General features: G+C 33.5%; 1 protein-coding gene across 2 annotated transcripts in view; it reads right to left on the reverse strand.

Moving 5' to 3' along the window:
• The window catches only part of vps50 (VPS50 EARP/GARPII complex subunit), a 481,936-nt gene that overhangs the window by 317,595 nt on the left and 150,421 nt on the right, over positions 1 to 13,920 (reverse strand). For both annotated transcript variants that reach the window (XM_062029406.1, XM_062029407.1), the window contains one exon: positions 7,956 to 7,998. In XM_062029406.1, the coding sequence (XP_061885390.1) occupies positions 7,956 to 7,998 (43 nt within the window). The remainder of the gene's footprint in view (positions 1 to 7,955; positions 7,999 to 13,920) is intronic.

A 13,920-nucleotide genomic window follows, 5' to 3' on the forward strand; every position in this document is an offset into this window, starting at 1 on the left:
TATTTGGAAAATGTGCTACAAAACAATAAGAAACAAAAAGCCCCTGAGCAACGCATTGGACTTCCTGGCTTTAATAATAATGAATTAGATTTATCTCGCGCGTTCCAGACACACAAAGCGCTGAGAAGCCACCATTTATCCACTCCGCAGTGGATATATGGTGGTGGTAAGCTACATTTCCAATTTAAAAAGCAAGGCCAGCAACACTCGTGTCCTTCTAATAATTTGTATGCAAACCGCGCAGGTGCTACCAAACACAGACAATGTCTTCGTCAGCGTGCAATTTTCCACAGGAAGTGATGCACTTAAACAGTCACAGCTGCGCTCAATCAATTGACATAATAAATGAAGAACTTAAAAAATTAAAGTGCACAAATAATAAACTAAATGGAAAATTGTACAAAATAAATCAAAGAAGCAGTACAGTATCATAGGAAAATAAAGCAAAAAATGTATAAATAAAGCAAAAAAATATGTTTTATTATAATGGTTGCCCACATATTTTTGTTGTTGCTTTATTTCAGCGTTTCTCAAAGTGTGGGGCGCACCCCACTGGTGGGGAATAGAGACATGACAGGTGGGGCGCAAGGAACGAGGAGGAAATTTCACTTTAAATTTTTTTTAATTTTTTATTATATTCTTAGATTTTTTTTTTTACTCTGCTTTCATTTTCTATACACACTGTAAATCACTTTGTGATTCTGTCTGTGAAATCCGCTATATAAATAAATGTATATTACTTATTTTTCCTGTAGGCTTTAAATTTCTAGGTAGGAGTGAAAGTTTGACAGACATAGCAACAGTAACTAATGGGGGCGGGGCTAAGCGGAACAAACTTTCACTCATCGGGCAGAGAGCTGTGTCCATTCTTCTCCCCTTTGCCACTTCTTATCTGTGTGAGATAGGCTTTTCAGCTGTTGCTTCGCTCAAAACGAAGTACAGGTCTCAGCTGAACATTGAGCATGACTTAAGAGTGGCAGTGTCAAGCCTGCAACCCCCATTTGAAAAGCTGTGCAGTGCAAAACAGGCTCATTGCAGCCACTAATGCTGGAGTACTGTAAAACTCATGTTCACTTGCCCTGTCTTGCCAAATGCATAGCTCCTCCTTCTTTTTTGTTGTTGCAAAGATTGCAAAGTGGCACTTTTATTTGATTTATTATTGAACTTGATGCAAGTTATTTGATTTATTATTGAACTTGATGTAAGTTATAACACTTTTACTTGATTTATTATTGAACTTGATGCAAGTTATAACACTTTTATTTGATTTATTATTGAACTTGATGCAAGTTATAACACTTTTATTTGATTTATTATTGAACTTGATGCAAGTTATAACACTTTTTTTTTTATTTATTATTGAACTTGATGCCAGTTATAACACTTTTGTTTTATTTATTATTGAACTTGATGCAAGTTATTTTATTTATTATTGAACTTGATGCAAGTTATAACACTTTTATTTGATTTATTATTGAACTTGATGCAAGTTATTTGATTTATTATTGAACTTGATGCAAGTTATAACACTTTTATTTGATTTATTATTGAACGTGATGCAAGTTATTTGATTTATTATTGAACTTGATGCAAGTTATAACACTTTTATTTGATTTATTATTGAACTTGATGCAAGTTATAACACTTTTTTTGATTTATTATTGAACTTGATGCCAGTTATAACACTTTTGTTTTATTTATTATTGAACTTGATGCAAGTTATTTGATTTATTATTGAACTTGATGCAAGTTATTTGATTTATTATTGAACTTGATGCAAGTTATAACACTTTTATTTGATTTATTATTGAACTTGATGCAAGTTATAACACTTTTATTTGATTTATTATTGAACTTGATGCAAGTTATAACACTTTTTTTGATTTATTATTGAACTTGATGCAAGTTATTTGATTTATTATTGAACTTGATGCAAGTTATAACACTTTTATTTGACTTATTATTGAAATTGATGTAAGTTATTTGATTTATTATTGAACTTGATGCAAGTTATAACACTTTTATTTGATTTATTATTGAACTTGATGCAAGTTATTTGATTTATTATTGAACTTGATGCAAGTTATAACACTTTTATTTGATTTATTATTGAACTTGATGCAAGTTATAACACTTTTATTTGATTTATTATTGAACTTGATGCAAGTTATAACACTTTTTTTGATTTATTATTGAACTTGATGCCAGTTATAACACTTTTGTTTTATTTATTATTGAACTTGATGCAAGTTATTTTATTTATTATTGAACTTGATGCAAGTTATAACACTTTTATTTGATTTATTATTGAACTTGATGCAAGTTATAACACTTTTTTTGATTTATTATTGAACTTGATGCCAGTTATAACACTTTTGTTTTATTTATTATTGAACTTGATGCAAGTTATTTGATTTATTATTGAACTTGATGCAAGTTATTTGATTTATTATTGAACTTGATGCAAGTTATAACACTTTTATTTGATTTATTATAGAACTTGATGCAAGTTATAACACTTTTATTTGATTTATTATTGAATTTGATGCAAGTTATAACACTTTTATTTGATTTATTATTGAACTTGATGCAAGTTATAACACTTTTATTTGATTTATTATTGAACTTGATGCTAGTTATAACACTTTTATTTGATTTATTATTGAACTTGATGCAAGTTATAACACTTATTTTATTTATTATTGAACTTGATGCAAAATATAACACTTTTATTAGATTTATTAATGAACTTGATGCAAGTTATAACACTTTTATTTGATTTATTATTGAACTTGATGCAAGTTATAACACTTTTTTTGATTTATTATTGAACTTGATGCCAGTTATAACACTTTTGTTTTATTTATTATTGAACTTGATGCAAATTATTTGATTTATTATTGAACTTGATGCAAGTTATAACACTTTTATTTGATTTATTATTGAACTTGATGCAAGTTATAACACTTTTATTTGATTTATTATTGAACTTGATGCAAGTTATAACACTTTTATTTGATTTATTATTGAACTTGATGCAAGTTATAACACTTGTATTTGATTTATTATTGAACTTGATGCTAGTTATAACACTTTTATTTGATTTATTATTGAACTTGATGCAAGTTATTTTATTTATTATTGAACTTGATGCAAGTTATACCACAGCTGCAGTTATTTTATTTATCATTGAACTTGATGTTATTTTATGTTATTGAGTTTGAATGTATACAACTTGATGTTACTTTATGTTCAATAAATTTGAAAATGTTGAGCTTGGCATTAACACTGTTATTTGATTTATTATTGAACGTGATGCAAGTTATTTGATTTATTATTGAACTTGATGCAAGTTATAACACTTTTATTTGATTTATTATTGAACTTGATGCAAGTTATAACACTTTTTTTGATTTATTATTGAACTTGATGCCAGTTATAACACTTTTGTTTTATTTATTATTGAACTTGATGCAAGTTATTTGATTTATTATTGAACTTGATGCAAGTTATTTGATTTATTATTGAACTTGATGCAAGTTATAACACTTTTATTTGATTTATTATTGAACTTGATGCAAGTTATAACACTTTTATTTGATTTATTATTGAATTTGATGCAAGTTATAACACTTTTATTTGATTTATTATTGAACTTGATGCAAGTTATAACACTTTTATTTGATTTATTATTGAACTTGATGCTAGTTATAACACTTTTATTTGATTTATTATTGAACTTGATGCAAGTTATAACACTTATTTTATTTATTATTGAACTTGATGCAAAATATAACACTTTTATTAGATTTATTAATGAACTTGATGCAAGTTATAACACTTTTATTTGATTTATTATTGAACTTGATGCAAGTTATAACACTTTTTTTGATTTATTATTGAACTTGATGCCAGTTATAACACTTTTGTTTTATTTATTATTGAACTTGATGCAAGTTATTTGATTTATTATTGAACTTGATGCAAGTTATAACACTGTTATTTGATTTATTATTGAACTTGATGCAAGTTATAACACTTTTATTAGATTTATTAATGAACTTGATGCAAGTTATAACACTTTTATTTGATTTATTATTGAACTTGATGCAAGTTATAACACTTTTTTTGATTTATTATTGAACTTGATGCCAGTTATAACACTTTTGTTTTATTTATTATTGAACTTGATGCAAGTTATTTTATTTATTATTGAACTTGATGCAAGTTATACCACAGCTGCAGTTATTTTTTTTATTATTGAACTTGATGTTATTTTATGTTATTGAGTTTGAATGTATACAACTTGATGTTACTTAATGTTCAATAAATTTGAAAATGTTGAGCTTGGCATTAGCGTTCTGTTGGGGCGATGGGGGCAGGTGGGGCTTGAAAACTCCCCCTTCTTCAAAGTGGGGGATGACAAAAAAAGTTTGAGAACCACTGCTTTATTTACATTTGTTTTGCTTTATTTATATATTTTTTGCTTTATTTTCCTATGATACTGGACTGGATCTTTGATTTATTTTGTACAGTTTTCCACTTTGTTTATTATTTGTGCACTTTATTTACTGGAACAGCATAGTTGGCAACATTTTATTTTATAGTTTTTTTCAATTGAATATGCTGTAAAAAAAAAAAAAAACATAGTAATTTTAACAAAATATCTATTGTCCTTTTTCCAGTGTACAATTTGATGGATAACTTGCTTTGAAACCATAAGTCAAGCAGATATTGAAGTATTTAATAACGATAGTAATTAAAGCGAAAAGGGAGCGTTAATGCAGTTGAAACTAACTGATGCATTACAGCGAGTTATTTTTATGGCTAAAGTTGCTAGATTTGGGCTGTGCTGCACAAAAAAAATTTCTGCAAGCTCATCAACCGCAGCCTTTAAGCTACGCAAGGTTGTTTTGTTGTCACACCACACAAGAGGATTTGTCATGGAGAAGCTAAACAGTGTAGCTGCTGTGTGGAACTGCACTTTGTTCAATGTTGCTCATCATTTACAATCCTTATCGAAGACAAGGACCTCTTTCGTTTTTTCCATGCATTCTAATTTGTAATTTACAGCAAGTGCAACCTGGCTATTGAAGGATATATATATATATTTTCATATATCCATATTTTGTTTTACTTCCATAGTCATATTACAAATAGCTAATGTTCCATATTGTACTCTTTTGCTTTCAAATCATCTAATGACAAAGTGCTCGCACTTGGGCCGGCCTTGAAGTAGAAGGCAGAGAGGAGGAATTCCTCCTTCCTGTGCTTCCCAGGCCGACTCAAGATAAGAGGCAATGAGCACGTGTTTGAGGTGAGACAAGTGAGGGCGGGGGGAGATATTGAAGAGGAGAGTGCTTTCCGGGATGTTTTCAGATCAACTTGGGCTACGCATTTGCATATGTGTTGTTCGAGGCTGGTCTCTATTCTCAAATATTTAACACTAAATTATAAAATACCTATTCTGTCCCTGGTGGTACTTTTGAGTTCAGTTTATATGTCATCTAAAGAACTTGGGACTGACTAGCGTTCTGAGTTCCCCTTGGAGGAACATCTGGTCAAACGCAACAATTTGGGGGCTTCGTCCGAGATGACACGCTGACAATACTGGGAGTCATTTATTGCATCCATAAAGCCCTCTAAAAACCTAAAAAAAGGCCAACAAAACTCCATTTACATGTCGTGACCTGACTGTTAACCGAGCATTGTTGTTATAAGCGCTAAGGCCGAGGAACTACTTTTAGCGGCGCAGTGATCACAGAGAGGTGACTCGTTTCTGCAGCTATTGATATGCTGCTGCATCTCCAATTAGTTGGTCAAAGTAAATTTTAGATTATAATTTCTGCATCGCACTTGTATAGTAGAAGGTTGTGGCGATAAACCAAGAAGTTGGTCCACTTTGAACTTCAACTTAGACCAGGAAATCACGAGAAAAATACGAAAAAACACTTGTTTGCACCCACATTTTTTTTTCTTGCCTGCATGAGGATTATGATTATTTTTGTATTTAAACCGGAATATATGAACATCCCATCAGTCAGCCTCCCAGTGAGAGCAGACATTGTACAGTAAGTGACTATTTTTTAATGTTGGTAGTATGATTGTATTTCTTGTTTAGCACTTAGCAATAGCACTACTGGCTGGATCTGCTTATCACTCAGCTTCTAAAACTTGTAGCTCATCCTCATATTCAGGCTCAAAAATAATGTTTTTTTTTTTTTTTACAAATTCCATCTAATATACCGAAAATAGGGTCTGATTACAAGACAATTTGAAAAAGTATATGAATACGAAGTAGGGATGTCCGATAATGGCTTTTTGCCGATATCCGATATGCCGATATTGTCCAACTCTTTAATTACTGATACCGATATCAACCGATACCGATATCAACCGATATATACAGTCGTGGAATTAACACATTAGTATGCCTAATTTGGACAACCATGTATGGTGAAGATAAGGTACTTTTTAAAAAAATGAATCAAATAAAATAAGATAAATAAATTAAAAACATTTTCTTGAATAAAAAAGAAAGTAAAACAATATAAAAACAGTTACATAGAAACTAGTAATTAATGAAAAATTGTAAAATTAACTGTTAAAGGTTAGTATTATTAGTGGACCAGCAGCACGCACAATCATGTGTGCTTACGGACTGTATCCCTTGCAGACTGTATTGATATATATTGATATATAATGTAGGAACCAGAATATTAATAACAGAAAGAAACAACCCTTTTGTTTGAATGAGTGTGAATGAGTGTAAATGGGGGAGGGAGGTTTTTTGGGTTGGTGCACTAATTGTAAGTGTATCTTGTGTTTTTTATGTGGATTTAAAAAAAAACAACAAAAAAAACGATACTGATAATAAAAAAAACGATACCGATAATGTCCGATATTACATTTTAACGCATTTATCGGCCGATAATATCGTCAGACCGATATTATCGGACATCTCTAATAAGAAGACATAATGGACCTTTTTGAGCAAATCAAAAATATACGTTTCTGGATCATCATTTGTCCCAAAAGTAGTCTGTGTTGGCTCTCAGGAAGTCTGCCTTGAGTTTCTCGCCTTCCTGTCGGTCATTTTTTCTTAATAATGATCTGGCAGCAGCCAGCGTCATCTCACGAGACCTTCGGGTGCCGTGAATGTCAATCAAGTGACGAAAGTGATGTCTTGAATATTGATGATCGCTCATTTTGAGGTCGATTTTTTTAATGCCTGACTGGCGATGGACTGACACACCCTCCACCATCCACCGCTAGCTTGCCATCCACGTAATGGCCACCCCTGATGTACGCTAAACATACACCGCCTGTCAAAGCAATTCGTTTTGAGTTACGAGCTCAGGGTTGGATCGCAATCTGCTTTTAAGTCGAGGTATAAAAACTCCAGGTTTGTATTCCCGTTGTGCTTTCTATGGACTCAAAAAGAGTTTTGATTATCGTCCTATCGTGTTCTTTTCGTCATGCCTTTATAGAACACAATCTACTTGATGTGTGCGATTGTTCTTTGTCCCGAACTGATTACGGATGGGTTAAAAAAGGACTAATAAAGCTGGCAGGTAAACAAGCAAGCACCTCAACTCGTGGCTTTGCATGATTTGTGTTTACACGCATGCTTGCCCGCTTTGTGGACAAACAGAAGCAAAAAGTAATTAATCTACTCAAGCGCGGAGGCGGTGGTGCGCTGGGTAATTTTTATCACGATGAAATATCGCAACCCAGCTCGAGATGAAACTGATATGATTTACATCCCTTTGCACTCATAGTAATGACTTTTTGAGTGTGTCAATATTTGGCCAAGCCCAGAATGATGAGATGTCTGAAAGAAGAAGCTTTTGCAATATTACAGCAGAGAGCCAAACACTATACAACGTTAGGCGTATTCTTACAGATAGTAGCTCTCCAATAATTCACTTTGCGATAAAGGAGACTGTACCCACCTCTATTTGCTCCAGAGTGTCTTGCAGTTTAGAATTCAATTCACTGTGAAGAGAAAAAGGTGAATATTTAGTTTAAATTCCTTAAGGTCCAACTAAAATACACTAGTCAATACTAATAACTTCTCACTGTGCATTTCTTTAAACTTCAAAATCTTAAAAAAAAAAATGCAACGCAAAGTGCTTTACAGACTTAAAAACAACACCCCCAACGACCCACATCCCCACAAACAGACAACGTTCACACTATCACTCGTGCACAATCGAATGCATGGCTGAGTACAGAGGAGCCAGGTGAGTAAACACTATCACAGGAGCCATCTGCACCAAAGGGTCACCAGGACGCAAACACAAAGGGACCCCTCAGAGCGGGTCGATAACCCCTGATGCAGAGGGCTCCCCCTGAGGAACGCTGGGAAGTAAAAAATATTGAAAACATGGAAAATAGTAAAAACCATGAGTTGGAATAAAGGATAAAATACAAGTAAAACATGTGAGGATAAAACATTAATATACAGTAAATAAACAATAAATAAATGGAACTAAGTAACTACTGTATTTTTCGGACTATAAGGCGCACTCAAAATCCTTTCATGTTCTCAAAAATTGCACCTAATGTACGGAATAATTCTGGTTGTGCTTACCGGCCTCAGAGCAATTTTATTTGGCACATTGTGTAATGATAAATGTGACCAGTAGATGGCAGTCACACATAAGAGATACGTGTCGACTGCATTATGACGGCACCCACACATAAGAGATACGTGTCGACTGCAATATGACGGCAGTCACACATAAGAGATACGTGTAGACTGCAATATGACTCAAGTAAACAACACCAACATCTTATATGTTGCATTGAAAATATAGAACATTACACAGGGCGCTCAAAAATCCATCAAAATGTTTTAGTAGGACTTTGGTAAGCTATGAAGCCACACCGCTTGATGGGTGTGCTTCAACATAGGAGTATTATTATGGTGTGTGTATAAGGTAAGACATATTATCTGGTGTTTTGTTTTGCTATTTTATGCAAAAGCAACTTTTCTTACCTTCTGTGTACCTGCTATATTTGGGATTTGCATAAGTCCTGAAAAATTGCGCGAGTCCGCATTTGTAGTCCGTGACGACGGCGTAGTCGATAAGCTTCTTCTTTTTCTCTATCTTCTTGTTATGCGACATTCATCCTCCACTGTTGCCATTTCTAATATAAAGTAGTGTAAAGTTCTTACCTATATCTGTCAGTAAACTCGCCATGAAAGCGCTAAAACATACCGGTATAGTGAGTTTACATTATTCACCCAAGGAACTTTAGTTATTAGAGAGTTCCGGTCGGACGGTTTTTCACGGGACACATTTCGGGCGTTGTTGTTGCACTAGTGAGCCACGGATGAGGAGATGCTGCGCCGTTATTGATTGAAGTAAAGTGTGAATGTCATTAAAACAGTTAGCGCCATCTTTTGACACTTCTTCCACTCCCGTCCTTGCACGCTACACCACTACAACAAAGATGGCGGGGAGAAGACGCTGTCGAAGGTGAGCCATGTAAATAAGACCGCCCACAAAACGGCGCATCCTGAAGTGACTGTCAGAAAGCGACTTAAAAATGATCTGTAAAACATCATTGTAACGGTACACAAAAATTTTGGTTGGGTACGTATCTCGGTTTAGAGGTCACGGTTCGGTTCATTTTCGGTACAGTAAGAAAACAACAAAATATAAATTTTTTGGTTATTTATTTACCAATTTGTAAACAATTTAAGAAGCCTGTAGTTGATTTATTATGTAAATGTTATATTTGTATCAACATGTAATAGCAGGGACCCTGCCATTCACAACTAGGCTGCTATATTACTAATGATTAATGTAACTATAGCTGGAAAAAATGGTACAATAGCAATAGGAGAGACTATTCATCCCTGAACACCATGGAGTTCATGTAGGCTTAATGATGCACTTACATTATTATATCAACTATCAGAGACAGAAACTCTTCATTTAACATAATGTCATTTTTTGCTGCTTCAACACAGCTCAATCAACACAGAAAAAGGTCAAGTGAAATAACAGACAGACAGGGCTTTGCTGTCCGTAACACACACACACACACACACCGCAAAAAGAGCTAACGTTACGCTAAAAGCGAATTAGCCTTCACCTCAAGCCAGGACTGCGAGCGAGCTGAACTGCAGTTTATATTTCTAGAAGGTCAACGGGCTCAAAGTGATGTTACTAGTAGTTGACTGGGAGGTGTTTATTATCATTTGGGGAGAGTCCGCGGCCTGATGCTTACCTGCAGCACTGACTACATGCGCTCTGAGTATGCACTGCTGATTGGCTGTTATCGCTCTGTTTGTAACCAATCAGATGGTTGTGTGGGTGGGACAATGCTGGGTGCTGTGTAGAGTACTGACAGAAACAGAGGCAGAAGGAAGCGGAGGCGGCTACTTAATATGTTGGTGTGGAAACTCGTTCGGTACACCTCCGAACCAAACCGAAACGGTTCAATACAAATACACATACTGTTACACCCCTATCATCTATGCAACATTTTGACCAAATAAACACCATTACATGTTATGTAGACCACAAGGAAGTCTTTTACATTTAGAAAATAATCATCATATGTGACCCGTGCTGGCAAAATGAGTCGGAATACGCACAGGCTAATTTTGACCTACAGGAAAATAAGTGAAAAAAATTAGGGATGTCCGATAATATCGTTAAAATGTAATATCGGAAATTATCGGTATCGGTTTTTTTATTATCTGTATCGGTGTTTTTTTGTTTTTTTTATTAAATCAACATAAAAAACACAAGATACACTTACAATTAGTGCACCAACCCAAAAAACCTCCCTCCCCCCATTTCTTTCTGTTATCGGTCGATAAATGCGTTAAAATGTAAAAACGGAAATTATCGGTATCGTTTTTTTTATTATCTGTATCGTTTTTATTTATTTATTTATTTCTTTTATTTTTTTTATTAAATCAACATAAAAAACACAACATACACTTACAATTAGTGCACCAACCCAAAAAACCTCCCTCCCCCCATTTCTTTCTGTTATCAATATTCTGGTTCCTACATTATATATCAATATATATCAATACAGTCTGCAAGGGATACAGTCCGTAAGCACACATGATTGTGCGTGCTGCTGGTCCACTAATAGTACTAACCTTTAACAGTTAATTTTACTCATTTTCATTCATTACTAGTTTCTATGTAACTGTTTTTATATTGTTTTACTTTATTTTTTATTCAAGAAAATGTTTTTAATTTAGTTATCTTATTTTATTTTTTTTTTTTAAAAGTACCTTATCTTCACCATACATGGTTGTCCAAATTAGGCATAATAATGTGTTAATTCCACGACTGCATATATCGGTTGATATCGGTATCGGTTGATATCGGTATCGGTAATTAAAGAGTTGGACAATATCGGAATATCGGCAAAAAGCCATTATCGGACATCCCTAAAAATAATCATAATTTGTGACCCGTGCTGGCAAAATGAGTCGGAATACGCACATGCTAATTTTGAGCTACAGGCAAATAAGTGAAAAAAATGTATCTTGGTTGAAATTGAGATTTTCACAAAAATGAGTCCATAAAGCCACAATCTAGCGATCCCAATCATCGAAATAACAAGAAAACATCTTAAATCACCTTTATTTTAAGGTTTTGTACGAGGTACGTCTTCAGAAATTAGTCCTTTGTGTTAAAATTCCTTGAGAAAATCAAGTGTTTTCAACGCTCACTCGCGGCAATAAGGGGGAATCCCCCTAGCCATATTTGGTATCATTGTGACGCCAAGTTTACCTACTTTCTAAAAATGAGCATGGAATTCCCGATGACGCCATTCTGAACCAATATAATTCGAGTTTTTAAACCTGTCCCGACGTAAACAAATCCGGCTTGTTGCTAACCGGAACACCGGTCGCTGTGAGGCGTACCCTCATTGGTTGAATCACCCCGCGCGGTGCATTGTGGTATCAAAAACAACACAGTAATTCGAGCGGAATATTTGGTGAAAAAAGGGTGATTTTCGAACATTTAATTATTATTTTTGTGGATAAGTTAGACTGTTTTACATTCCGTAATGGATTTAGAAGGTGGAGAGGGTACACAGGTGCGCTAAATTCACTGCAGTCGGCGAATCTTCTTAGTGCTGCTGGTCAGGAATATTACGGACAGCTGACCAGCTGACAAACTGACCAGTGAACAAAAAAACTGTGACATAACAGTGTTGACATTTTTGTACATAACCGTTTTCAATAGAGTTGAATATATATTTTTCCTTTAGACATGGGATTTGACTTTAATTGTACCAATTTTGGTGTTGCTACAAGGACTTTTAAGGTATGGTTGCTATGGAGTTTTGTTTTGGAACATTCTGTTCTGGAACAGTAAACTTTAAGCTGGTTTTTCTCCAAACGGACCCTCAAACTTGGTCGACTTCAATCGGATGTAACTCGGTCGTTTACTGTCCGATTCCAACAAACCATATATCATTTTGAAGGTCTTTAGATCAGGGGTCACCAACGCGGTGCCCGTAAGGACCAGATGAGTAGCCCGCTGGCCTGTTCTAAAAATAGCTCAAATAGCAGCACTTACCAGTGAGCTGCCTCTATTTTTTAAATTGTATTTATTTACTAGCAAGCTGGTCTCGCTTTGCCCAACATTTTTACTTCTAAGAGAGACAAAACTCAAATAGAATTTGAAAATCCAAGAAAATATTTTAAAGACTTGATCTTCACTTGTTTAAATAAATTAATTCTTTTTTTACTTTGCTTCTTATAACTTTCAGAAAGACAATTTTAGAGAAATAATACAACCTTAAAAATGATTTTAGGATTTTTAAACATATATACCTTTTTACCTTTTAAATTCCTTCCTCTTCTTTCCTGACAATTTAAATCAATGTTCAAGTAAAAAAAAATTTTTATTGTAAAGAATAATAAATACATTTTAATTTAATTCTTCATTTTAGCTTCTGTTTTTTCGACAAAGAATATTTGTGAAATAATTCTTCAAACTTATTATGATTAAAATTCAAAAAAATTATTCTGGCAAATCTAGAAAATCTGTAGAATCAAATTTAAATCTTATTTCAAAGTCTTTTGAATTTCTTTTAAAATTTTTGTTCTGGAAAATCTAGAAGAAATAATGATTTGTCTTTGTTATAAATATAGCTTGGTCCAATTTGTTATATATTCTAACAAAATGTAGATTGGATTTTAACCTATTTAAAACATGTCATCAAAATTCTAAAATTAATCTTAATCGGGGAAAATTACTAATGATGTTCCATCAATTTTTTTTAAATTTTTTTCAAAAACATTCGAATTAGCTAGTTTTTCTCTTCTTTTTTTCGGTTGAATTTTGAATTTTAAAGAGTCGAAATTGAAGATAAACTATGGTTCAAAATTTAATTGTCATTTTTTTCGTGTTTTCTCCTCTTTTAAACCGTTCAATTAAGTGTAAATATCATTAAGTATTAATAATAACATAGAGTTAAAGGTAAATTGAGCAAATTGGCTATTTCTGGCAATTTATTTAAGTGTGTATCAAACTGGTAGCCCTTCACATTAATCACTACCCAAGAAGTAGCTCTTGCTTTCAAAAAGGTTGGTGACCCCTGGTTTAGATGGAGAATGTGTAAATAACAATAACTCAGTTTTTAAAATTTCCTCATTGTGACTCATTTTGCCAGCACAGGTCACATATGACTCCTTTAATGCGCCTTATAATCTGGTGCGCCTTATATATGAAAAAACATCGAAAATAGACCATTTATCGGCAGTGCGCCCTATGGTCCGGAAAATACAGTAACGGGATAAAAAGGAAAGTACAAAAAACTTCAATAAAATAGTATGAATATTAGGTAAAAGCCAAATCAAAAAGGTGGGTGTTAAAAACATGAACGTTCTCTGCAGCCCTGAGGTTCTCTGGCGAGCTGTTC

Source organism: Entelurus aequoreus, linkage group LG20 (genome assembly GCF_033978785.1).
Source record: "Entelurus aequoreus isolate RoL-2023_Sb linkage group LG20, RoL_Eaeq_v1.1, whole genome shotgun sequence".
Taxonomy (NCBI): Eukaryota; Metazoa; Chordata; class Actinopteri; order Syngnathiformes; family Syngnathidae; genus Entelurus; species Entelurus aequoreus.